General features: G+C 45.4%; 2 protein-coding genes, 2 non-coding genes and 1 pseudogene across 5 annotated transcripts; 1 reads left to right on the plus strand and 4 right to left on the minus strand.

The window, feature by feature from the left end:
- Window positions 1-8,585: 8,585 nt before the first annotated feature.
- TRNAA-AGC (transfer RNA alanine (anticodon AGC)) lies at window positions 8,586-8,658 on the minus strand. Its single transcript has one exon. It is a non-coding gene; the product is annotated as a tRNA-Ala (tRNA).
- Window positions 8,659-12,083: 3,425 nt separating this feature from the next.
- TRNAA-AGC (transfer RNA alanine (anticodon AGC)) lies at window positions 12,084-12,156 on the minus strand. Its single transcript has one exon. It is a non-coding gene; the product is annotated as a tRNA-Ala (tRNA).
- A 258-nt stretch (window positions 12,157-12,414) lies between these two features.
- LOC109737289 (phenylcoumaran benzylic ether reductase Pyrc5-like) lies at window positions 12,415-15,006 on the minus strand (annotated as a pseudogene).
- LOC109737281 (mediator of RNA polymerase II transcription subunit 17) lies at window positions 14,794-18,591 on the minus strand. The gene is made up of 8 exons (XM_020296454.4): window positions 18,235-18,591; window positions 17,956-18,154; window positions 17,747-17,860; window positions 17,452-17,537; window positions 16,981-17,365; window positions 16,362-16,823; window positions 15,942-16,265; window positions 14,794-15,376 (listed from the first exon to the last, which is right to left on the minus strand). Exons 1-8 carry the CDS (start codon window positions 18,330-18,332, stop codon window positions 15,047-15,049), a joined length of 1,998 nt encoding a protein of 665 aa, XP_020152043.1. The 5' UTR covers window positions 18,333-18,591; the 3' UTR covers window positions 14,794-15,046.
- Window positions 18,592-21,466: 2,875 nt separating this feature from the next.
- On the plus strand, window positions 21,467-23,936 carry LOC109737280 (F-box protein At5g49610). 2 transcript variants are annotated; one of them, XM_020296452.4, is made up of 3 exons: window positions 21,481-21,671; window positions 21,763-21,806; window positions 22,467-23,936. In XM_020296452.4, exons 1-3 carry the CDS (start codon window positions 21,539-21,541, stop codon window positions 23,676-23,678), a joined length of 1,389 nt encoding a protein of 462 aa, XP_020152041.1. In that variant the 5' UTR covers window positions 21,481-21,538; the 3' UTR covers window positions 23,679-23,936. The 2 variants fall into 2 exon arrangements, with proteins under 2 accessions (XP_020152042.1, XP_020152041.1); XM_020296453.3 differs by lacking the exon at window positions 21,763-21,806 and having other exon boundaries at window positions 21,467-21,711.
- The last annotated feature ends 703 nt before the right edge of the window (window positions 23,937-24,639 follow it).

Raw genomic sequence — 24,639 nt, forward strand, 5'->3', positions numbered from 1 at the left:
TTTCTCTTCCCTTGCTTTCTCTCTCTTTTCATGTGCTTGCACAGATGATGGTTCCTCCTCATTCATCTCAACAGTGTTATCTTCAAATTCAGGGTATAAGGGTAGATGCTCCTTATCCAACAGATATGTGCCTGTGCCCATCTTTGAGTTGATGAGCTCCTGAATGTGTGGAGCATACCCACAACTCCTCTTCTGATCAGCTGCTGTTCTCTTGATTGTTTCCACAATCAGGCTCATGACTTTGAATTTCTGAGGTATATAAAACAAGTGCAGCAAGTTGATAGCATGACCTCTGATCATCTTGTGATCTCCTGACTTGGGAAGCAATGTGTGCCTAAGTATCCAGTTGATTGTAGGCAGACCAGATAGCAGGAAGTGTACAAATCCAAGCTTGTGAGTTTCCAAAGCTTTATCTGGGATCTCTCTATACATGTGTGACATAGAGTTGTGGTCTTTCTTCTTCTCTGCGTATACATCCAAGTCATCTTCAGATTCCTTAGGGGCATTGATCAACTCAGCCCATTCTTCAATTGTGTATTGGTACCTAGTACCTTCAGACATCCAGACAATCTTCCCATCTGGGTAGAAGTGAGTTGTGGAGTAAAACTGCATGATGAGCTCATCATTCCACTTGGTGAGCTTCTGGGCAACAAAGTCATCTACTCCACAAGACTTGAAGTTGTCATATACTCCTGGATAGTGAGCCTCATTCTTCTTGATGTACTCCCAGTTGATCCATCTCATGTCATACACAATGGGCTTCTTGTCAAGCAAAATTGTTTCATAAAAGTCCTGTTGCTCCTTTGTGTGGAATCTGTAGTCAACTGCTGTCCTTCTCCTCACAGCATAAGGATCTGACTGTCTCCACAATCTTAGTCCAGCATCTTTTCTGATATGCATGTCTTCAGCAACTGGATGAGCATCATTGTGTTCAGGAATCTTGGGCTTCAACTTTCTCAGAACAAGAGAATCATCTTCTTCTTCAGCAGCTTCAGGCACTGGGGCCTTGTTCTTCTCTGATGCAGGTATACTTCTTGTGTTCCTCTTGGGTTTAGGCTTTGGTGCTGGAGCAGTAGCCTTGGGAGCAGCTTTGGGCTTAGATGGAGCAGCCCCTGACTTGATTGCAGCTCCCATTAGCTTCTGAGCTTTAGGAGCTGGTGCAGCATCCTCTTCCTCTTCTTCTTCTTCACAGAGTCTCTCCTCATGTAGGGCTTGCCAAGGACTTTGGCAGTAGTAGTTCTGACTCTCTTCTTCTTCTTATCTTGGCCAGCAGCTTCTTCATCGGACTCAATGGTGAACTTCATGGTTTCACCAGTGGCAACCTTCCTAGGTTTGGATGTGGGCACTCTCTTGGCAGGTGCCTTTCTGTTCATGCCTGGCTTTGTGGTAGCAGCTGTGCCATACTCCTTTTTCAGCACCTTCTTCTTTGAAGTGGCCTCATCTTCAACAGCAATATAGTCCTCATCTTCAGAGTCTGAGGTTTTCTTCTTCCTTGTCCTGGTGGCTGCTTTTGACAAATTGCTGGGTGTGCTCCTGCTACCCTCATCGTAGATGCTTGAGGGACTAGTGCCCTCACTCATCTGAGCTTGCTCCTCTGACTTGTTCTAGCTGTCACTTGATCAGACATTTTCAGGCAAACTTACTGACAGCAGACCCTGTGAATAGATATAGATGAGGTAGAGTGGATGAGCATCACAAAGCACAGAGGTTTTTGCAAAATAATTGAATCAAAAACATAGTTTTAGTTTTCCACAGAAAGCATTTTGGAGCTACCGATTTGTAAACTCGGTGATACCGAAGCAGCTTTTGGAACCTAAACTAGTGAACTCGGTCAGACCGAGTCACAGTTCGGTGGCACCGAGACTGCTAGGGTTTCACAAAGAATCGACCTCGGTCACACAGATTTGCAATTCTCGGTCAGACCGAGAATCACATGTGCAATGGCCTAAGCCAAATCGGCGAGACCGATTTCTACAACTCGGTCGGTCCGAGATGAATTCGGCGGAAACCTAACCCTAAATTTTCAAATCAAATCTAATCTACGGAGTGCTTTCGCTGGATAGAGTGATTTCAAACGTGGCAAGATTCATGGCAAAGCAATGTGCTAGGAATCAGAGTTAAGGATAGCACAAATTTTCAAGTCCATACCCTAGTTCGGTGATGAACTTGCTACGGCGGCAACGGCGGGGCAGAATGCCGTTGACGGCGGCGGAGACCAGCGGCGGGAGGTCGCTAGCGACGAGGAGGACGATCCGGAGACCCTTGAAGGCAGATCAGGCTATGCGCGGGCGAAGGGGTTTCCAAAAAATTTCCAAAATTTGACCCGGGGGTATATATAGCCTGACCCTGTCGGTGTGACCGAGTGGAACAACTCGGTGGCACCGAGATGCAAAACTGCAAGCAGTTACTGCAACTCGGTGTGATCGAAAAGTTCTAATCGGTTGCACCGAGGTTGAAAACCTAGATCAACTTAGTGATCTCGTTGTGACCGAAAATGGTGAATCGGTCAGACCGAAATGCACAAAGAGGTTTTGGAAGTTTAACTCTATGACGAATCGGGGACTCTGAGTGCTCCTCACACAGAGTGGTTCGAACCTGACTTGATCAAACTTTGTGATGTAGCATGAATAGAGTTTGAGACAAGAAAAGCATAGATAGCTAGAGAAGGTTCTTAGGCATTCTTGTCCATCCACTTGGCAAAAGAAAAGAAACCAAACAATCAAAACAACAAGTGGATGTCCTTGAATGAGTAAAATATGCAACCAACATGCTCACACAATAAAATGGCAAATGAAATATGTGGCAAAGCATGCACGACCAACTCTAACATCTATCAAACAATTGGCGATGACTATGTCATCTATATATGAGTATATTGACTTAGGAGTCAAATGAGAACATTTGATCATAGGTCATACTCATCGTTTAAGCACAAGTGGGGTTACCACTTTTACATAAAGTATTGTTGTTTTCACACCATTAGAGTTGCTTTAGCTCAATACTTAGAGTAAATCTCCCCCTAGATGTGAGATCCCCCCTAAGAGGGATGAACTAACCTTGGGTTTTGTCGATGATGACTTCATGTAGGTGTTGAAGATGTGGATGCTCAATGTTGATGTAGATCATTTGGAGCAATCCATTGGAGTGAGTTGCACTTTCAATACCTACACGGGTTAGTCCCACAAGGAACAAACAAGGATATCCATAGACATAGAGTGATGCATACACATGATGATGTCCATGAAAGCATTAGGTTACCTTGTCCCTTGTCTTACCAACAAGAGGGTTTGTGACTCCTTGAACTAGTGCAAGATGTGGAAGTTGATTGCACTTGTCCTTGCCAAAATGATATGAGTGAAGTATGTTGGCGGAGTCACCCTCAAGAACTCTCTAGTTCTTCTTCTTTGGGATCCACATCATCTTGATGGGAATCCTTGTAGTTGTAGTTGTACTCGATGAAGTAGAACTTGATGTAGTCTTGGGAACCCACTTGACCAAGGCCTTAGGAGCTTCTTCAAATGCATCAATCTCCTCTTGAAGCTTGTCCTTGCCTTTTTGCTTATGGTCTTGTGGTGGAAGATCATCTTGAGCTTGTGTCCCTTTGAAAGAAGTAGGATCATACTTCTCTTGTTGAGGAACAAACTTCGTCTTGGGGTATTGATCTTCTTCCCACTCAAATCCATTGGCATTGAACTTTCGTTCAAAACCAACACCTTGATTCTTCCGGTGCCTTCCTTGCTTGCGTACAATTTCCTCAAATTGCTTACTTCCGGCAAGACTCTTGTAAACACCTTTCTCTATAATTCGCTTCAATAAGCTATTTTCTTGCTCAAGTGTAACTTGGCTAAGAGAATCATTAGTGGAATCAAGAGAACTACTAGAAGCAACATTTTGGATTTAGCATGATTATTGTTACTACTAGAAGAGGAATCTTTCTTGTTCTTGTTACTAGACTTGACTTGTGGCATGTAAGTAGATAACAGTAAACGCTTGGCAATGTAAGAAGAACTTTTCTTGTGAAGATCATCATTGATTGCCTTTAAAACTCATGCTCTTACTCAAGGTTGAGCTTTTCAAAGCGTAACTTCTCATGAGTCTTTAGAAGTTCTCGATGATCTTCCAAGATAGTTTCATGAGCTAACTTAAGAGTGTTTAGTTCTTTAGTTAGGCGCTCAATCTTCTCCTTATTATTGTCATTCGTTTTATCTTGATTAGCATGATTATTTGGCGTTTCATCATATTCATCACTAGAGTTGTCAACAAGTAAATCATCATCACCTAGCAAGTCATCTTCATCACTATTGAAATCAACATACTCGGGATGTGATACATTTGGGCCTTTAGCCATGAAGCATCTTCCAAGTCCTTCATTTGGTGAGTCAAATATGTCGTAGGAGTTGGTTGACACAAGTGCTAGACCGGCAACACCTTCGTCTTGAGTATATTCGGAGTCGGAGTGATAGCTTCTCTCGGAGTGATTGTCGGAGTCGAAGCCGGATACCCATTCACCAACATGAGCTTGATGTCTTCGTTTTGTGTAGCTCCTTGATGACTTGTCCTTCCTTTCTTAATCCTTGCTTCTCCGGGATGTTCTTTGTTCATAACGATCATCTCTACTCCTTCTTTCTCTTGATGGTGATTCTTCTCTTCTACTCCTTCTTTTTGGAGAATCTTTTGTTCTTTTGTAGGGAGTGTACACTCATTGGAATAGTGTCCGGGTCTTCCACAATTGTAGCAATTACGCTCACGACTAGAAGATCTTTTGTCTTGTAGGACCTTGACTTGAAACTTCTTTCCTTGCTTCTATTCTTGTAGAACTTGTTGAAGTTCTTCACCATTAGGCTCAATTCTTCATTGAAGGTTTGTTTCTCACTTGATGATATGGGAGCTTCACATGAGGCTTTGTAAGCACCACTTGACTTGTTGTGGAGCTCCTCCTTATCCTTGAGTGACATCTCATGAGCAACAATTCTTCCAATGACTTCCGTTGGCTTGAGATCTTTGTAATTGGGCATCATTTGGATCAAAGTGCACACGGTATCATATTTTCCATCCAAGGCTCTTGGGATCTTCTTGATGATGAATTTGCCGGTCATCTCTTCACTTCCTAAGCCGGCAATCTCATTTGTGATGAGAGCAAGCCTAGAGTACATTTCAGCGACACCTTCACCATCCTTCATTTTGAACTTGTCAAGTTGACTTTGAAGCACATCCAATTTGGATTCCTTGACAGAGTCGGTACCTTCGTGCATGTCAATTAAAGTATCCCAAATTTCCTTTGCATTCTCAAGATGGCTGATTTTGTTGAATTCTTCGGGGCACAATCCGTTGAAGAGGATATCACAAGCTTGAGCATTGTATTGCAGCATCTTCAATTCTTCCGCGGTAGCTTCACGGCGGTTCTCTCCCATCAAAGAATTCACCTTGCAAGCCAATACACACAATAGCCCAAACGGCGGGGTTATGTCCAAGAATATGCATTTTCATCTTATGCTTCCAACTAGCAAAATTAGTACCATCAAAGTAAGGACCTCTACGGTGGTAATTTCCCTCGCTAGAAGCCATACTCTCCTAGGTTGTGAAACCAAGGCTATGACTACCAAAAGCTATGGAAATCAAAGCAAATGGAGACCAAAGCTCTAATACCACTTGTAGGATCGAAAGTATGTCTATAGGGGGGTGATATATTAGACTACTTGACCAAATAAAAATCTAGCCTTTTCCCAATTTTAGTTCTTGGCAGATTTTAGCAACTTAACACAAGTCAAGCAATCAACCTACACATGCAATTCTAAGAGTATAGCAGCGGAATGTAAAACAATTGCATATGAAGGTAAACAGGGGGGAGTTTGAGGGAGCAAACGCAATGTTGACACGGAGATTTTTTAGCCGTGGTTCCGATAGGTGGTGCTATCGTACATCCACGTTGATGGATACTTCAACCCACGAAGGGTAACGGTTGCGCGAGTCCACGGAGGGCTCCACCCACGAAGGGTCCATGAAGAAGCAACCTTGTCTATCCCACCATGGCTGTCGCCCACGAAGGACTTACCTCACTAGGGTAGATCTTCACGAAGTAGGCGATCTCCTTGCCCTTACAAACTCCTTGGTTCAACTCCACAATCTTGACGGAGGCTCCCAAGTGACACCTAGCCAATCTAGGAGACACCACTCTCCAAGAAGTAACAAATGGTGTGTTGATGATGAACTCCTTGCTCTTGTGCTTCAAATGATAGTCTCCCCAACACTCAACTCTCACTCACAGGATTTGGATTTGGTGGAAAGAAGATTTGAGTGGAAAGTAACTTGAGGAAGGCTAGAGATCAAGATTTATGTGGTAGGAATGGATTATCTTGACCTCAATACAAGTGTAGGTGGTTCTCTCTCAGAAAATGTATGTTGGGAGTGTAGGCATGTTCTGATGGCTTTCTCCACGAATGAAGAGTGGGTGGAGGGGTATATATAGCCTCCACACAAAATCTAACCGTTACACACAACTTACCAAACTCGGTGGGACCGAATAGTAAAACTCGGTCGGACCGATTTAGTAAACAATGTGACCGTTAGGATTTTCGGTGGGACTGACATGCCAACTCGGTGGGACCGATATGGTTAGGGTTAGGGCATAACGTAATCTCGGTGAGACCGATTACACAAATTCGGTGAGACCGATTTTGGCAATAGACACACAGAGGGTTGGTCAGGCAAACTCGGTGGGACCCATTCGCTCATCTCGGTTAGACCGAAATGTTACGAAAGGAAAACAGTGAGTTTGCATTGCAATCTCGGTGGGACCGATCGCTCATCTCGGTTTGACCGAAACGTTATGAAGGGAAACAGAGAGATTGCAATCCCATCTCGGTGAGACCGAGATCCCTATTGGTGAGACCGAAAAGACTAGGGTTTGTGGCTGTGGCTATGACATCTGAACTCGGTAGCGCTGGATAGATGGTTTCGGTGGGGCCGACTTTGACTTTTGGTTTGGGTCATATGTGGATGTGAGAAAGTAGTAGAGGGATTTGGAGCATTTCACTAAGCACTTTGAGCAAGAAACTCATTAAGCAACACCTCATCCCTCCTTGATAGTATTGGCTTTTCCTATAGACTCAATGTGATCTTGGATCACTAAAATAGAAAATGTAGAGTCTTGTGCTTTGAGCTTGAGCCAATTCTTTTGTCCTTAGCATTTTGAGGGATCCACTTTTCTCATCCATGCCATGCCAACCATTGAGCTTTCCTGAAATATTTATCTTGAAATAGTATTAGCTCAATGAGCTATATGTTGTTAGGAATTACCAAAACCACCCAGGGATAGTTGCACTTTCAAGGCCCAATTCTTGGGCATGGTTCTTTCACCTTTGGATCACATGGTTTGGAAGGCTTGGGCGCCGCCAAAGGTCAAGTTCTTTGCTTGGTTGGCCTTACAGGACAGGATTTGGACCTCCAATAGACTGGCCAAGCGAGGTTGGGCGAACTGCGGGCTTTGCCCTCTCTGCAAGAGGGAGCAGGAAACCGGGGCACAGCTCTTCTTCAGGTGTCGCTACACCATTAGGCTCTGGAAACTAATCAATGACAAGCTTGGCCTTGTGCACTTGGACCCTTACACATGGCATCTTCAGGACTCCATCACTGCATGGTGGGATTGCGAACCGACGCAAGCAACCCGGACAGGAAAACATTGGCCTCCCTGACCATGCTAGTCTCTTGGGCTGTCTGGAATGAGGAACTCGCGCGTTTCCGTTACAAGAGTGTCCCTCCGCCAATCTTGCCCCGCACCATTTTAGAGGAGGGTAAGCTTTGGGTCACTACAGGAGCAAAAGAAACCAGGAAACATTGTTGTACGCGAGTAATTGTCATGTCGTGTATTCGGGATAACTGTAAAACTCTCTTCACTCCTTAATTAATATATGAGGCAGATCTTTTGCCTCAGTTTCAAAAAATAAAATAGAATAAATAAGATGCCATGCTCCATCTTAATGATTTGGAGTAGTTGTTTGCTGCACCCATGGAGCAACTATCCTGTATGAACCTCGCCTTCTGTTCTATGTTCTTACTTTTAGTACTGGTAGAACTGAACACTTGGCAGCTTCCTGCTACTATCATTTGCTGCTTATTATGCTATCTTGATTGACTTTCACTAGTTATAATCTTGTAAGTGTTGCTAGCTGGGGTCTTTCTTTACTGCTGCTTCTATGACCAGGATTTGTGTTGGCCGGCGTTATTTTTCATGTCTTTGTGTTTTTGTTCATCATAGTGGAACCTGGTTTGTTCCTTTTACCCCCCAAAAAGGACCAGAAAAATGTGCTAATTCCCAGTACATCTTTATCTAAAATTTGGTGATAATTTGGCCGATTCAAATGGCGGCAGGTCCCAGAGCAACACCTCTAATCTAGTACTCCCTCCGTTTCAAAATAGATGACCCAACTTTGTACGAACTTAAACTTACAAAAAATTAAAAGTTCAGAAAATGCGAGGGTACTATGATACCACTACACCAGATGCGCTTTGGTGGTGTTTTCCTTTGGTAGGTTAATTTGGATTCTAGAGCACTCAGATCTGCAAAGAAATAAAAAAACCAAAAAGAATGGAGAAGTGGGGTATCGATCCCCATACCTCTCGCATGCTAAGCGAGCGCTCTACCATCTGAGCTACATCCCCATTACGTTGTTGGTTATGGTGATTAAAAGCTGTATCCATTAGTAAGGCACGTGTCTTGTTGGCGCAATTGCTACACGCGACCACCTGTTCAAAGGCATGGTGGTTGCGGTTTGAAATGCTAATTCCTTGGCGAGAAGTTATTCAAAGTTCTGTTGTTGAAATGGTTAGTTACATGCTCCCCCTCTGTAGCTTAATATTTTAATCTTTTATACTCAGTGCACACTTTGGTCCAATTGCTTTTTTCACCTCGTCGCTCCCGCTCTTTGTATGGAGATGCTTTTCATCAAGCATATATCTGGGAATCTGATTGTTACTGGTGGCAAGTAATTTGGTCTTTCTTTCGTCCTAATTTTGTGACCAGGATTTGTGGTGCCATCTTGATCAGCATGTTATGGTCTGCTGAAAGGTTAGTGTTGGCCAGTGTTATTTTTGTGTAAGTCTGTTGTTCCCTCTATCAACCGATTTTCTTCGGGCACTCGACGCTGCTGTTAGGATGCTATGGTCTGACCTGATCAGAGCTGAAACTGTTGTTAGGATGCTCGGGTGAAGCATAAGATGATCTAAAAAAATACCCTTTTTTTTAGAAAAGGAGGACGACCCTCGGCCTCTGCATCTGGACGATGCATACGGCCATTTTATTAACTATTGACACAAGATCTTACAGAGTCATACAACAATAAGCCTAAAGCCACCAAACTAAGCAACACCTGTCGCTATCCCTATCCAGTTGATGTAGGGGCGCTGAAAGTCTTGGCCTAATACCAAACAGACCTCGCAGCCAAACCTAACATCTAAGACTTGAAGTCCCAACCAGGACGCCTGCCGGGTATGGGCACCTATCAGTCTGACGTGCTTCTCAACCAGGACGCCTGCCGGGTATGAGGCCGCCGCAGCCACCTGCCACCAATCCATCTTCAGAGCTGTACTGCTGCATCAACCTTGCCCGGTCTAACTGACGCCGACGCCACCACGACGCCAGGCAGCGTCACCCTCCTGCGCGAGTCCTTCTCCGCTCATCAGGCGCCGAGTCTCCACTGCGCCACGCCGCCGAGATCCGCCGTCATCAATGGAGCAGAGGAAACACCGCTCCTCCTCTTGTCCCCTCCAACCAGCACTTGCTCCAAAACGATGCCCCATGAGGGAGAACGATACCGAAGGCACCGTCATCGTCCGATCCGGTATACCCAGATCTAGGGTTCCCCCCGGAACTTCCCGATCGGGTTGATGTGAACTGCAACGACGATGCCTCCAAAAGGGAACGACGTCTGAGACGCCGCCATCGTCCGCCAAGACCGCAGTCAGGCGCGATTTTCACCGGAAGCCACGTCTTCCCGACCTCGTGGCTGGCTGGAACCGAGCGGAACCTCGCCACGAAGGCGTATGTCGCCGTCGGTACTCCGGCGGAGATCTGGCATCTCCTCACCGGTCCCTCCACGCGCCGCCGGTCGGCGGAAGGCCTCCCCGCGACGGATCCAAACGGGGCGTTGGATCCGCAGTGACCGCCATCACCATCACGACCAGGACAGCCCACCCCGCCGGATGGGGCGCTGCCACCGCCGCCGTCCATGCAGGGCCACCGCTCCGCTGGCGATGGTGCTCCGGCCCCCGCCGCACAGCCCGGATTCGCCGTCCTAGCTGCTGCCGTTGGATCGCACGAGAGGAGCCGCCCCCACCGCCTCAGATGGGATCCGCCGCATCCACCCGCCCAGAAACCTTCGGCACCGGGCCCGCCGCCACCGCGGCCCATGCCGGCGGCAGCGGCGGCAAGAAGGGGCGGCAAGAAGGTGCTGGCGGCGCTAGGGTTTCGGGGCCCCTGGCGCCGCCTGGGAGGAGGCGACATGAGGGGGAGGGGGCGGCCTCATAGGCTCCTGCTATCATGGAGCGGCATGCTATCCGCCTAAAAAAATACCGTGGCTGCAGATCAACATTTCAGGCACTAAATTTTTTGATAGGGCACCGTAATCAGGGGCCTACAGTGTGGATATATAAGAGCTGTTTTTTCTCCTGGAATGTTTTTTCTCCTGGAATGTTGTAGGTGTCTCTTGATGTGGATGTCGAATTGGCGAGATTGATTGACAGAATAAATTTAGTTAGTTGCAGGGCAGAACATATGGACGAGTTTTCTTCTTCTTCTGGAATGCTGAAACTGTGTCTCCAGGTATCATTTTGCTCTTTCTTTTTTCTACAGAAGGATAGTTAACAAAATCATGATGGTGACATTTTGCTCTTGGCATGTAATTATTACTAGAAGGGTTGGGCGCGCTTTGCTGCGCCATTGGTGTCGTTGAGATTCTTAAAAAAAATACTCATTTTGTTTTAAAATATAAGGTGTATTGCTTTTTTTGAAAAGTCCAACCTCTTTAAGTTTGATCAAATTTATGAAGAGATATATCAAAATTCGTAATATCAAATTGGTGTTATTAGATTCATCATGAATTTCCATAATTTTCTGGCTTAATATTATGGATGTCGATATTTTTGGCTCTAAACTTTGTCAAAGTTAAAGAAATTTGACTTTTCAAAGAACTAGTACCCCTTGTATTTTGGACCTGATGGAATATTTAGTTTGGCAGATGGGGGAAACGATGGTGTGTGTTTTATGTTTTATAATGCGGTTATTTGTGGTTTATGCGCTAATCACATACTTTTGTGGGTAAATTTCTGCGTCGGTGGCTACATGTACTATATTGGTGCTATAGTATCATCACATGGTGGCGCTTCTTTTTTCTAGGTGGTAAGAGGGTGCACGGGGTTGACATGTTTTTCTAGCCGGTTGGTGTTGATTGATTTGAAAAATTGTTGGCCCGATCAAAATCGTAAACCAAATTCAAAATCAAATATCTCAATCAAATAAAAGAGCTTCAAAATTAGGGAATATGGTGAATTAAAATAATTAAATGATAGATCTCCTTGAGAAATTATTGACCCAGTCAAAATCAGGTGACCAAGTTCTAAACTGAAGACCTCAATTAATTATGAGAACTTAAAAATTAGGAAGCATAGTTATAGTATATAAAAGAATTGAATGAGAGCTTTGAGAAATTGTTGACTTGGTCAAAATCGGGTGACCAAGTTCTAAACTGAAGACCTCAATTAATTATGAGAACTTAAAAATTAGGAAGCATAGTTATAGTATATAAAAGAATTGAATGAGAGCTTTGAGAAATTGTTGACTTGGTCAAAATCGGGTGACCCAATTTCAGTTGGACACCTCAATATATTGAGGGGCCTTTTACCCCTAGAGAGCTTAGTGATATACTCCCTCCGTTCCTAAATATAAGTCCTTAGAGATTCCACTATGAACTAGTAGTAGATTGCACCGTTACGATTTGCAGCACAGAATGTATGCATGTTTCTTATTTTTCCTTTTGTGTCTAGAGGGATTGTGTGCATGTTTGGGAGATTTGGAGTTTGCAAAAGTGAAATGGAGAAGTGGGGTATCGATCCCCATACCTCTCGCATGCTAAGCGAGCGCTCTACCATCTGAGCTACATCCCCTTGTTGGATAATTATAATTAGGATATTTATTATCTTTAAACACCTTCTCAACGTGCCAAGATTCGATTTTGGGCCAAGCAATGTTGCAACAGCGTCCTGATACCTTTGGTGGGGCGAGCCAGTTCAATCACAATCCCAGTTTTTATTAAATTTTTTGCTGTTTCATTCGGTCTGCCACAGAATTCTTATTGATTAAGAAGAGAGTGAGAGTTGCCTGGTAAATTTGCAGAAAAACAGGCTAAAACCGACACAGAATGCTTTTTAATCAGTCTCCAAATTGCTTTTCACAATTAGTTAGTTGGGTGCCACAAAGATAGCAACACACCACCAGCCATTGTTTCTTGGTGCATCAGAAGCAAGCAAAATGATCAAGTCTGGTGTACTTGGAAGATAAAAGAAAATCAACCAAACGAAATGCCCCACCGCTTATTCAAGCCAAGATCAGTCTCTCCTGAAAAGTAAGCAATCAGGTATAACTGCTGGATTTGCTTTTTAGCAAGGCCAGAGACTTCTTCTTTCTGGTGTGCAACTGCGTTAGGGGCTGCCAGGCATTCCAGCCGGCCAAAGAACTGTCAGAGGAGGCGGCCGAGGTACTTGTCGACGGTGGTGTACTTGTCGACGGCGGCCGAGGTACAGCTCGGTGGCCTCGACGCCAAAGGACGGCTCAATGTCGAGGTTGGCTTGGTACGTCGCCCCTCACCAAGACGGAGAGCGAGAGGGACAGCAGTATGTTCAGAGGGAACGCCGCTTCTGCATGCATGAGTACATGTCAAGAGAGGTCAGAGGTGCAGCTGTGGCTCCATGTACACAAGACCACCATATGTGTGCCCGGGAGGTGCACGATGATGCATGTACCCTCCTACCATTGATCAACTTGAGGAGATCCGCCTCCGGGACACGCTCGATCTGGAAAGTCCTGCCCGTCTTCCTCTCCCACATGGCGATGAGCTCGTTGTGGGACACCATGTTCGCCAGCAGCCTCATGTAGAGGATCTTGTCCAGGGTTCTCGGGTCGTCGACCGCCCTCACCGTGTAGGCGGCTATGTCTTCTTCCACCACAAACACCGCTGCGTGCATCAATACAGATTACAGATCAGCGCAGGATGTAACGCTTTGCGAACTTACTCACAGTGGCAGCAACACGATGTGTGCTTTACCCTTTGCATCTCCATCGACTAGGACAGTGATCTTGTCGGACGGAGGACTGGCGCCAACGGCTGTAACATCGCCGATGCTCGGAAGGCAGGTTTCGGCGAACCCGTTGCAGCAGACATATGTATGATGTATACCCTCCGCCTCGATCAGACGGCGAAGGCCGACTTTACCAGCATACAATGTGGCCGCTGGATCCACGGTGTGAACCCGCTCTATGTTAGAGCCAAACTCGGATGGCAGGAGCCTCTGTGCATCAACTATCGAGTGATCGATCCGCAGCCATCGTTCCATCAACAAAGAAGACAGGTTGATATAATCTGACCTTGATGACATTGCCGGCCTACTTCATTCCCATGACAATTCTCGTCTGCTCGGCGAGCTGACGGGCCCCACAGCCGAGATCACGACATCCGCACCCTTGATGGCATTCACGAGGCTCCTGTGGTCAAATAAATCTCCCTGGTCATCAGACAGAAAAAGAATCAGAATCCACACACAGAAAACTATCAAAAGAAAAAAAAATGAACGGCTGCAAGACTCTTTTTCTTTTTCCAGCTCAGAGCTGGCTCATGATTTAAACGGCAACTTACTGAAGCCATTAGCATTTGTGATGCACTATTTTTCACACAACTGGTTTGCAGAATGACAGCAGTGCTGCATTAGGAACTTGAGTCACATGTATTCTTTCATATAACTATTTCTTTGCATCACCACTTGTATCAATATACAGCAACGGTACAATTTCAAATGCTAATTCGAAGGTAAGAAGCCTTATGTACAGGACCAGCGGTCTCCAATAAATAGATTGATTTCACTACAAAGACCCTATATACCCATAAGCAATTAACAGTAGAGGATGATAAAATTGTAAATTCCATTTAACTTGGGAAACTATTATCATTTGTGATACATGATTTCATACAGCTGGTTCGCAAAATGACACACTTGATTAGAGGGCATGTGTACAGACAGGTAGCAGGACGATAATGAAGCATTAAGCACCTCAGTTAAATATCACTACTTGTATCAATATACATCAATAGTATAATTTCAAATGCTAATTTCAAGATAAGAAGTCTTGCCTATAGTAGGACCAGCAATAGTATATTTCACTTCACCTCTCATAAACACGGATATAAGTTAGTAGCCATTGACAGTAGAGTAAGCATGATATGAAACTGAGGCATCTAGGGACAATAAAAAATATTCATTGCAACAATAACATGGCATAAGTATCGGGTGTCACAAAACAGAACTGTTTTCGTCTACCAGATTGGTCAGAACGCCACAGCCAAAATAAAAACAATAGCAGCTTTCGTCCCGGTGCAGTGGTGCTTCTAGAGAACGGAGCCAGGAGAAAATGCCATGGATCAAGCCCAGCTGGCCGCCGAGGTGGTCCGGCAACTGGTGGCATCACCACTCCATGATTCTGTTTCGGTCCAAACCAAGGATCCGAATTAAAGCCAATAAAAACATGTCAGATACCAGAAATCACGTCGTCTTCCGTAATAGTAATACATGGCTTATCCGAATTAAAACCAAGGATTCTGTTTCGGTCCAAACCAAGGATCCGAATTAATACATGGCTTATGCTTGTAACTACACGCCCAGCATCAGCGCACCTAAGCAAGGCACCGAAGGGCAGCACAAGCAACAGACTGCCACCAGCAGCAAAGGCAGCCAGCGCTTACCCATCGCACGACACACAATCCAGCACTGCAGCACACTTCTATCATCATCTCAGCGGGCGGGCGCCGGTGCCGCAGAGGTTGATGAGGTCCAGGAGGGTGGAGTAGAGCACCTCCAGGGACAGGTACCCCAGGAACCTGCGCTTCTCAGCCCAGGGGTCGTCCGCCGCTGGTGCCTTCCCGTCATCCTCCGCCGGGTGGTCGACAGTCAGGTACCATGAGATGCACCCGTATTCATCGTCCGGGTCCACGTGCGCCACCAGGCCCAGCGTATCACCGTGCTCCAGGTCGAAGTAGAGGCACAGGAAATCCCGAGTCACGCTCATCCCCAGGACCAAAGCCTCCTCGTGGAGCCAGTTTATTATCTGGCTCGCAACCTGCAGATATATGTGCAGACAATGTGCTCAGCACCTTACAGTAAAGTAGGCCGCGAAGAGATGCGCGTAAAGACACCAGTCAGTTGAGTAAATCTCAGCCTCTGGACTTTTCTTATATGCATGTGTACATATATAGTGGGGATGGTATTAACTTTTGAAATATGGAGCCCTGGCAATGATCCTAAGACGTATCATTGTACCTATTCTCTGAACTGAAGTCAGGCTGAACTCAACATTCCGACTAGCCAAACAAACTATTCGCGTACGTCGATGGACACATACATTCAGTGCAAGGCTTTCCCAAGGTACATACAGGAAAGAAGTGCAAAGGATGAAAGGACTGAACAACGACCGTTGCAGTCAATCATAGGACAACAATGGATTTAGTAAGTCTTGATTATAAAATATGGTCAAGTGGTTCATGCGGTATCCTAGCACAATTGATGCTTCAACCTTCTGAATCATAAATACTCCCGACAGACAGTAGTAAAGTTAATAAATGAACCCAGTGCATATCAGCGATAAAGGATAATGACTTAAAAGATTTTATTTATCACAAGTTTACCTGCTGCAGAACCATCGTTGGGAGGTCCTCCAAGTCACAATTGTAACTGTTTATTAGATAACCGTCAGAGGGCTTCCTAGTCAACGACCCAGCGATGCTCGGGGAACCCTCACCCAATAAACTTATCTGGCCGTCCTTCAAGACAATCTTCGTGTTGAACCGTGTCCTGGAAGATTTGTACTTGGGCTCGCCATTGTCTGAAGGCTTCGTGGGCCGATCAGCAGCCAAAATGGGTTGCGGGACTCTTAAGCAGAGAGACCAGGAAGAAGTTCGAGAGTGCCACGTAGGAAGGGACCGCAGCTGGAGATACGGAACCCTGCTAACCTGCATGCATTAGTGAAAAGGAAGTTACAACACCAATCTACTACACCCATGGTATGTATACTGCATTAATGAATGGGGAAATAATAGTAGTTATACCACACTCTCTAGCTCCAGCTGCACTTTTTTTGAATATGTTTTATGGGCCACTGTCATGCAGAAATGACTTAGCAAGCCAGAATCTTCACCTGCAGACTCTGCGGTCTGAGCAGGACTCTGGTAGCGAACAATATTACGATATTTCTCCCTGACTTTTCTGAGAATGTTCTCGTGGAACAGGTGTAGCAAGTAAATCTCCAGACTTTTCGGGTTAAGAAACCCTGAGGTATCCCTTTTTAAAGGCTCCTGCTTCCCATTGGTGGTGGCTAGCACAAGATTCGCCTCTGAATTATTATGCTCATGGCCTGCCATTTCTGAGTCACTATCCTGTCCAGAATCCACAAGCGAAAGGCACAACAAACTCTCCTCGCCAATTGCTAGTTGGAGAAAATCCTCACGCATTCCAGTTACGTTGACACCTTGAGTTTGGACAAACGTCTCACGGATCACCATATCCAATACCTACAAAGGCATACACTAAGCTAAGCATGAGGTGGTATGATAGACAAAAAATGACAAAAGGAGACAGCATATTTTGTCACATGAATAATTTTTCATGGATCTCTAGCTGGTCAAAAGGACAGGTTTGCAATAATTCATAAGCATTTAGACAACCTACCTGCTCCTCAAATATTGACTTGTGGATATTGCGAAGAATGGAATGTGCCTGTTTGACAGACTTATTGACATCATCCTCCTCCAACGCATCATCTTCCGCTGCAGAAGAAGTGGTGCTTGAGACACCTTTTGTTCTGCAAGCATAGCTTTCCGGGCCGTTGGCACTGTCCCGGCGGAACTGAAGGCTCAAGAAACGGCACGCCTTTTGGGGGACTTGCACAGACAAAGTGCCCGACGAGTCCTGGTCAATCTGAACCAGTGACAACGACGACATCCGTGGCATCGCTGCCGTGTCCAACTGAGAAGTGTCAACCACATCAAACATGAAGCTGTTGATTCCTGGAGCATTCCCACGCTGCCTCTTGACTTTCCAGTTCTGCTGCAACCTGCCAGATCCAACAACACTGGTCATGGCACAAGCATCACTACTTAGATGATACCTGGAATCCGCAACCCCTGCGACAAGACGAACCTGATCAACGAGCCGTAGAACCTAGCCTCCTTCTGGAACTGCTGCTGCATCGTCTTTGCCGATTGTTTGAAGTACCGTCCCAGATGCTGAGATTGCGGAATGGAGCATAATAATTAGGGCCTGTGGTGTAGGTTCAAGCATGAACTACTCACAACATTTTGTTCTGCAGTTTATTTCACTCCCCTCCTCTTACTGGTAAGTTACACAAATCCCATGGGTCTCATTCCATGCCTCTTCAACTAATTGGCTGCAGATGCTCTTACTAGTTTCTACTATACAGGGGACAGGGGCATACCCGAAGCCGCTGGAGCTTGGTGGCGGCGGAGACGGCCATGTCGACGAGGACTTCGTCCGGCAGCGGCCTGGGCTTGGAAATGGTGGCGACGGCCACGGTGTCATTCGCCTCGACCTGCATTGTTTGTTAATTGTTATCCACCCATCATAACCAGGAAATCATCACACACACGAGGGCGTCGGGCTCGAGATGTGGAGGGAGGGACGGACCGTGGAGATGAGGTCGAGGACGACGGTGAGCTCCTGCTGCGCGAGCTGCAGGCTCTCGTGGAGGCCCTGCCAGGGCCAGGCCTTCTGGGCGGCGTCCTCGGCCGCCGCCTTCTTGGCCTTCTTGGCGTCCCGCTCGACGACCCAGGAGAAGTCGACCCGGCGGATGGCCGCCAGCCGCTGCTCCTCGCTGCTGGTGTCCCTGTTGCGCCGGGCGGGTCTGGATCAGGAGCGAGGCCAAGGGAAGGGGGGAAGGGGAGGGGGGAAAAGCTGCCGGCTTACGGCGGGTAGTGCTCGTTGCCGGCCTCGTCGATGGCCTCGAGGCGCTTGATGGGGAGCTTGTCCAGGTCCAGCCGGAGGTCGTCGCCCATGGCCGCCATCTGCTGCCCCTGCTCCTTGATTGATGGGGAAGGGGCGAGGGGCGAGATCGATTGGCCTGGATGCTGGCGACGCGAGGCGGGCGCGGGGGCAAAGAGCGGCGGGTGGGTAGGTGGTTGCCGCCGGTGAGCGGCGGCCGGCGGGATCGGGCGGCGAGCGGACCGGAGGCAGGGGAGATAGGGCAAGGGCTTGGACCTTGGGAGTTGCAGTGGTGGTGGTGCGGACTAAACCGGGCCGGGCCGGGCCGAATCGTCGAAGAAAGCAAGCCTGGTGGACGAACCATTTTTATACTACATTATTAAAAAAAACCTAAAAAACATGATTAGAAACAAACATTGTGGAGTCTTTTTTCCAGCAGAATATTGTGCAGTCTCATGAAATTATATCGTCTTCTAAAAAAGATTATATCGAACATATACTGTGTACTACTATACTTGAATTCTTTTCATTAAATGTTTGCTTGGTTTTGAACCATCTCATACCGTCAGACATAACAGTTTCAAACTAATTATTAAAGATAACTCAAAATATAAATTTCTAAGAAAAAAACCTATGTGAATTTATAGCAACAATTTTTTTTTGCGAAAATAGTTCTTGTATTACTCAACGATTAAGGAATACAATCTCATCTAACAATGTTCAGGACTTCTTCTAGGCCAGAGCCTAACCAGATCGCAGACGGTCATTCAACCTATCAAAGTTAGCCATGAAATGACCGGCATTATTACAGCTCCGACGAATATGAGTAATACAAGAATCGTGTTCCCTCGTACTAGTTTTGATCTCTCTGGTCATAAATGCATACTTGGACCTATGAATTTATTGCAACAGGCAAGCCACAAGTTTCTTTTAGTTGGGACAAGACACAAGTTAATGTGTAACGACACATGACTTCAAGCTACAACATTTTAGCTTTCACAATTCTAATACTCTAAAAAGAACAAATGTGAACTTAATTAGTTCTATTACTTCAAAAAATAACTAAAATACTGATCGATACCTTTCAAAAAATAAATATGAAACAAGATAATTCTCCCATGAGAATAGAAATTTGTTCTGGACGTTTACATTAGAATTTTGAGCAAAATAATCAACATCAAATACTTCTATATTAAATTTCAATGTAATTGGAATTTACATTTGGAAATTAACCATTAATAGTATGATCACAATTCCATAGATTAAGAGAAATAAATATTTGTACAGAACCAATATTGTATTATTGATAATTATTTGAAAATTTATGTAATGTTTATATTGCATATGCATGTGACTTTTTCATATCGTTAATGTTTGTAAATAATAAATATGTGCATAGTTGTACTTTTAGTGCTTTCATGTGTTTTTAGTTCTTCTATTTTATAGGAGGCAAGCCATATCACAAAAAAACTATTTTAGATTTTCATACCATATAAAAGTTGTATTGCAAGCTAAGCCGTGCGAATGAACGGGTTGGCGACTAGTTATGCTAATTCAAGGAATTTTCATGATCCCCTCTGCTGCAAAATTATGTCTCTTTTAAGAAATTTAGATTTCACTACTGATTATATGAGTCAGTTGAAGCGTAGCTGAAGATGTTCGCTTAGTTTGGTTGTCTAGGTATGCACTGTAAGTTAGCTGATGCTTGTGCTGTTTACTCAGCTTACTGACCATTACTCATGTTTTTATTTTCTTCTTATTTTAGCTATGTCATTACCAAGTTCCATGTATGCTACACATTGGCAACCAAATTATGAATATTAATGGAGTAAACTAGGATATATCCATCAATGTTCTACACGTTCAATGTCTGTCTTCAAAAAGAAAGTGTCCTTCTGCTCCCAAGCTCAAATGAGCTCGGGTGAATAGTAAAATCAAACAAAATTCTAAAAATTCTAGGTTTTTTTGGTGTCAAGCATTGACAAAACTTTCAAATGCCTGCAAAAATTCATCATGTAATCACATCGCTCTAAGGCGTGGAAAGAAAACAAATCAGTGCTCCAAAATGCTTTTGAAAGTAGCATTTTCAGAGTATCGTTTTTTTTTGTCACGCCTTTTAGAAATGTGATTCCATGACGAAATGTTTGCAAGCATGTGAAATTTTTATCTTATTTTACTGTTCACCCGAGTTCATTTGAGTTTGGGCTGAGAAACTCTGCATCCTCCTCAAAGCCCACCTCTACCTACATGCATTTATCTGCACTTTGGCTTCGTCCACACACATCTTCTAGTATTTTTCTTCTACAACTCCTACACCCCATTCACCAATCTCTGCTCCACTTTTTTCATGTTGTGTCAAACGTGGATGTGGGAAGAAAGCCAGGTGGAAGACTATGTCGTCGATGGCAAAATAAATCAAGGTAACCATCTTCCAACCTTGTTGCGTTGCCTCCGTGACCAGTGGCATCGTGTCCACCCTAGCCACCTACAACACATCATGCTTATCACGGCTAGTGACAAACGTGTGGTAGAAATCCATGAGAAATAATATGTCGTTGATGGTGAGAAAATCGAGGTAGCCGCCATCTCATCTGAGCCTGCCTTATCCTCCACGGACATGCATAGCAACACCAGTCCGCCCCTAGCCCCCAACACCATGTCATGCATTCCGGCGGCCAGGGACCACCATTGCCAACGACACCATGTCAGGAACAACGTTAGCCGACTACTTCCTCCATGTCCGTGTATGGCATCCTGATCATGGTCGTCCCCCGCCAACCTGGGCTCGACATGGATGTGCTCCGCCTCAGCAGCCACGGCATGCACTTCGTGTTGATTGGCGCAGGTTCCCATATTGAGGTTATGGATGAAATACCCAATTGTCCAAATAGAACCAATTCTATTATTATTGCAATGCTTTGGTTTAGTTTGTGGTCATGTTTTTGTTTTCCCCTTTATGTCTAATATATATAGTCCCTCCGTCCGAAACGGAGGGAGTAAAAAGGATTACGCCCGTGCTTGTAAGATTTGGAGTTTGCAAAAGTAAAATCAAGATAGTATCTCTTCACGCTCAGAACTGAATTAGTTTGAACCTAAAAAAAGAACTGAATTACTTTGGATTTTTACTGTATTCATTGTGAAAAATAAAGAGGAAAAAATGGAGAAGTGGGGTATCGATCCCCATACCTCTCGCATGCTAAGCGCTCCATCTGAGCTACTTCCCCTTGTTGAAAGATGTTAATTAACAAGCCTAATTAACATCGTGGTACCTACATCGCCAGCAGACATCATGGGCAAGGCTGTATCGCACCGCCCATCCTCCTCCGCCGCCGCCGAGAAGACTCCACCCTCCCCCTCGTTTCCGCTCATTTGCCTTCTTCCCCGGGAAGCTTTCTTTCAACCAAGATTTCAGCCGTGGCGTGGTGAGCCTCTCCGTTCTCCGGTGCCTGGTTGGGTTGTTGGGTGAGTTCTAATTCCTTATTTTCCTCAGTCCACCCTTTGCTCTGCCCTCAGATCGTCCAGTCCAGAGACGCCGCCGCCGGAAATCCGCCACCAGAGTAAGATCCCCTCGGCTCGCCGAAGCGGTTACTGTTTCTTGCCCCAAATCCGCCGTCCGATCTGCCTTTCTCCTTCCCTTTTCCATGCGTCGAGTGATTTCTTGTTTCCTTCCGCTTTAGCTCTAGGCCGAGATCTACATTTTCTCCTTCTTCTGGTCGCCGAGCACGGACGAGAACGGATTTGGCGCTCGGTCCTACTGCTGGGCTTTGAGCTCATTATATCATAATGTTCCTTTCTAGACTATTAAGTGATATTAAAATTATGTAAATTTTGCAACAAAAATTATTGATAGTAAATTGTGCATTTTAGAAATATATTTAGATATATCTGTAGATGTCACAGTAAAAATTGTAGATAGTTGAATTTACATTTGATTGTGTAACCATGCTGCAATAAACAAATGTAAAAAAGGGTGCCCCATTGCTCGCATATCATATCCCGATTATGACCATGCCTACAGATTAATAGCTCCATGGCAGCAAATGCAAATGAATTATACTTCTAATACTTTCGAAAGAAATTGAAAATTTTGTTTCCTCAGAAATAACAGGTAATTTGTTCACAGAATCTCACACCGAGTGTTTTTATTAGCAAATCCCTTTTCTTCTATTTCACGCGGCATCGTAATGTTTCCTTCTTGTTCTTTTTCTTCTTATCAGGGAGCAATCAGCATGGCAGACAGCAGCGGCACAACCGTCTTTGACAACCTGCCGGAGTGGCTCGTCGTCGATGAGATCCTTGTCCGGTTGCCGCCCAAAGACATACTCCGCTGCCGCGCCGTCCGCAAGTCGTGGCTCAGCGGTACTTCCACCAACACATTCATCCTTGACCATCACCGCCGTCAGCCCTCGCTCCCCATCATCAAACACCATAAGGGCATCTGCCGCCTCACCGGAGCCTCCAATGAACGAAAGATACGGCCCGTCCTCCAGTATGCACGCCATTTTTCAAGCAACAACGTTACACTCCACGCCGCCTGTGATGGCTTCCTCATCATGTCGCAGCAGCGATCCGATTTCCGCATCTGCAACCCGGCCACCCGCAAGTGTGCTTCCCTGCCACATCCTCCGTCACGACCAGGCTCCAGGTTTGTCGACGTAGTCGGCTTCTACCAGCACACCACATCTGGAGAACACCGGGTGCTCTGGGTGTCAGTCCCAATACCCGTCATTAGAGCAATTAGAGCGACTGGTCCTCAGGGGGCAGACATGGCAATTGAGTTGCCTGATTACTTCGTCCTCACCGTGGGATCGGACCAGCCAAGATGCATCCAGTGGCCGACTATTTCAAAACAAGAGTTTCCTGATATCCGGTCCTCCAGAAATCCACCAGTCCACCATCGTGGTAGCCTGCACTGGGAAATGGGTATCAATATAACTGTATTTGACACCATAGCTGAGACGTTTCGACGGATGAGCTGCCCGGCACGGTTGGAGAACACCCATATGTGGTCGCCTGACTCATTGTCGGATATGGGCGGGGCCCTTGCTTTGTGCCGCTCCGCCCCTGACTGCCTCACTTTTGATATTTGGGTGTTGCAGGACTATGATGCCGAGACCTGGGGCTTTCAATATCAGATTAACTTGTTAGCAATGGAGGTATCGCCACCGATTGATTTGGGCATCATGCTCATCCCTATGACCACCCTGATCAATGAGCATGAGCTGTTGATCCAGCAGTGTCCTAGCCGTTTGTTGCATTGTGAAATTGACGGTGTGTCTTTAAGAGATGTGGAAAGCGGAGAGCATGAATACCACCTGCTGCCACTTACTACCCATCGCCTCCAAGAGAGCATGATTTCACTTCCATTGTTTGAGGCGCAGGAAGAAGATGCTGTGAACAAGGAGGCTCCATTCGTCATAGTGCTATAAAGATACCTTGCTCCATCTCAATGCTTTGGACTTGTTGTCTGCTGTGCCCTTGGGGTATCTATCCCTTACGAGCCATGTGTTTTTTTTCTTACCTTTTAGTACTACTAATAGAACTGAACACTTTGTACGTCTGAAGTAGCACTTCTACTATCATCAATTCGTGATTGTTATGCTGTCCTGAGCACCATGTTGATGTTCTAACTTCTAAACAATTGAGTATCTATGCTATGGAAGTGTTCTGCTGTTCCCCCCTGTTTACTTTAAGTTTGCACTGTTAACTATCACGAAAGGCATGATTGCTAATTCCTTCATGGGAAGTTATGATATTTTAGTTGTTGAAATGGTTAGTTCAGATGCCCCCTTCTGTAGCTTAATATTTCGACCTCTCATGTTCTCTGGCATATTTAGGAAGCTGGTTGTGTGTCTGATTGTTGCTTAACTGTTGTTAAAATATTGGCAAGTGCTTGTTTCATTGACTTTCACCATTTGACAGAAAAGAGCTTGACTGTTGGTTATTGTATCCAAATTTTTTTTTGGTAGTAACAAGTTACGAAACGGTCGGAGAAAATAGATTGGTACTTTCTGTCCTGCTTGCTGCTTTTGTGGTGCTATGTTGATCAGCATGTTACGGTCTGCTGGGGGCCTGGCGTGTTATTTTTCTGCGAGGCTGCTCTTGCATTTCTCTTGCGTTTTTGTTTGTGTAACCAGTTTCAGCCTCTTGCATTTCTCTTGCGTTTTTGTTTGTATAACCAGTTTGCTGCCGGCGCCCGGCGCTACTGTTAGCTTGTTATGGTTTGACCTGCTGAGAGCTGAAAGTGGTGTATCCACCTTCAGGAATCGATGAAAACAATCTACATTTACATGATTTCAAGATGGTAAAAGATATAAAGTGAAAGTGCTAAGGAACCCATGGTGAACAACCAGCAGGAGCACAGGAACTCAGGCAGAAGTACTGCCTCCT

Source organism: Aegilops tauschii, chromosome 7 (assembly GCF_002575655.3).
Source record: "Aegilops tauschii subsp. strangulata cultivar AL8/78 chromosome 7, Aet v6.0, whole genome shotgun sequence".
Taxonomy (NCBI): domain Eukaryota; kingdom Viridiplantae; phylum Streptophyta; class Magnoliopsida; order Poales; family Poaceae; genus Aegilops; species Aegilops tauschii.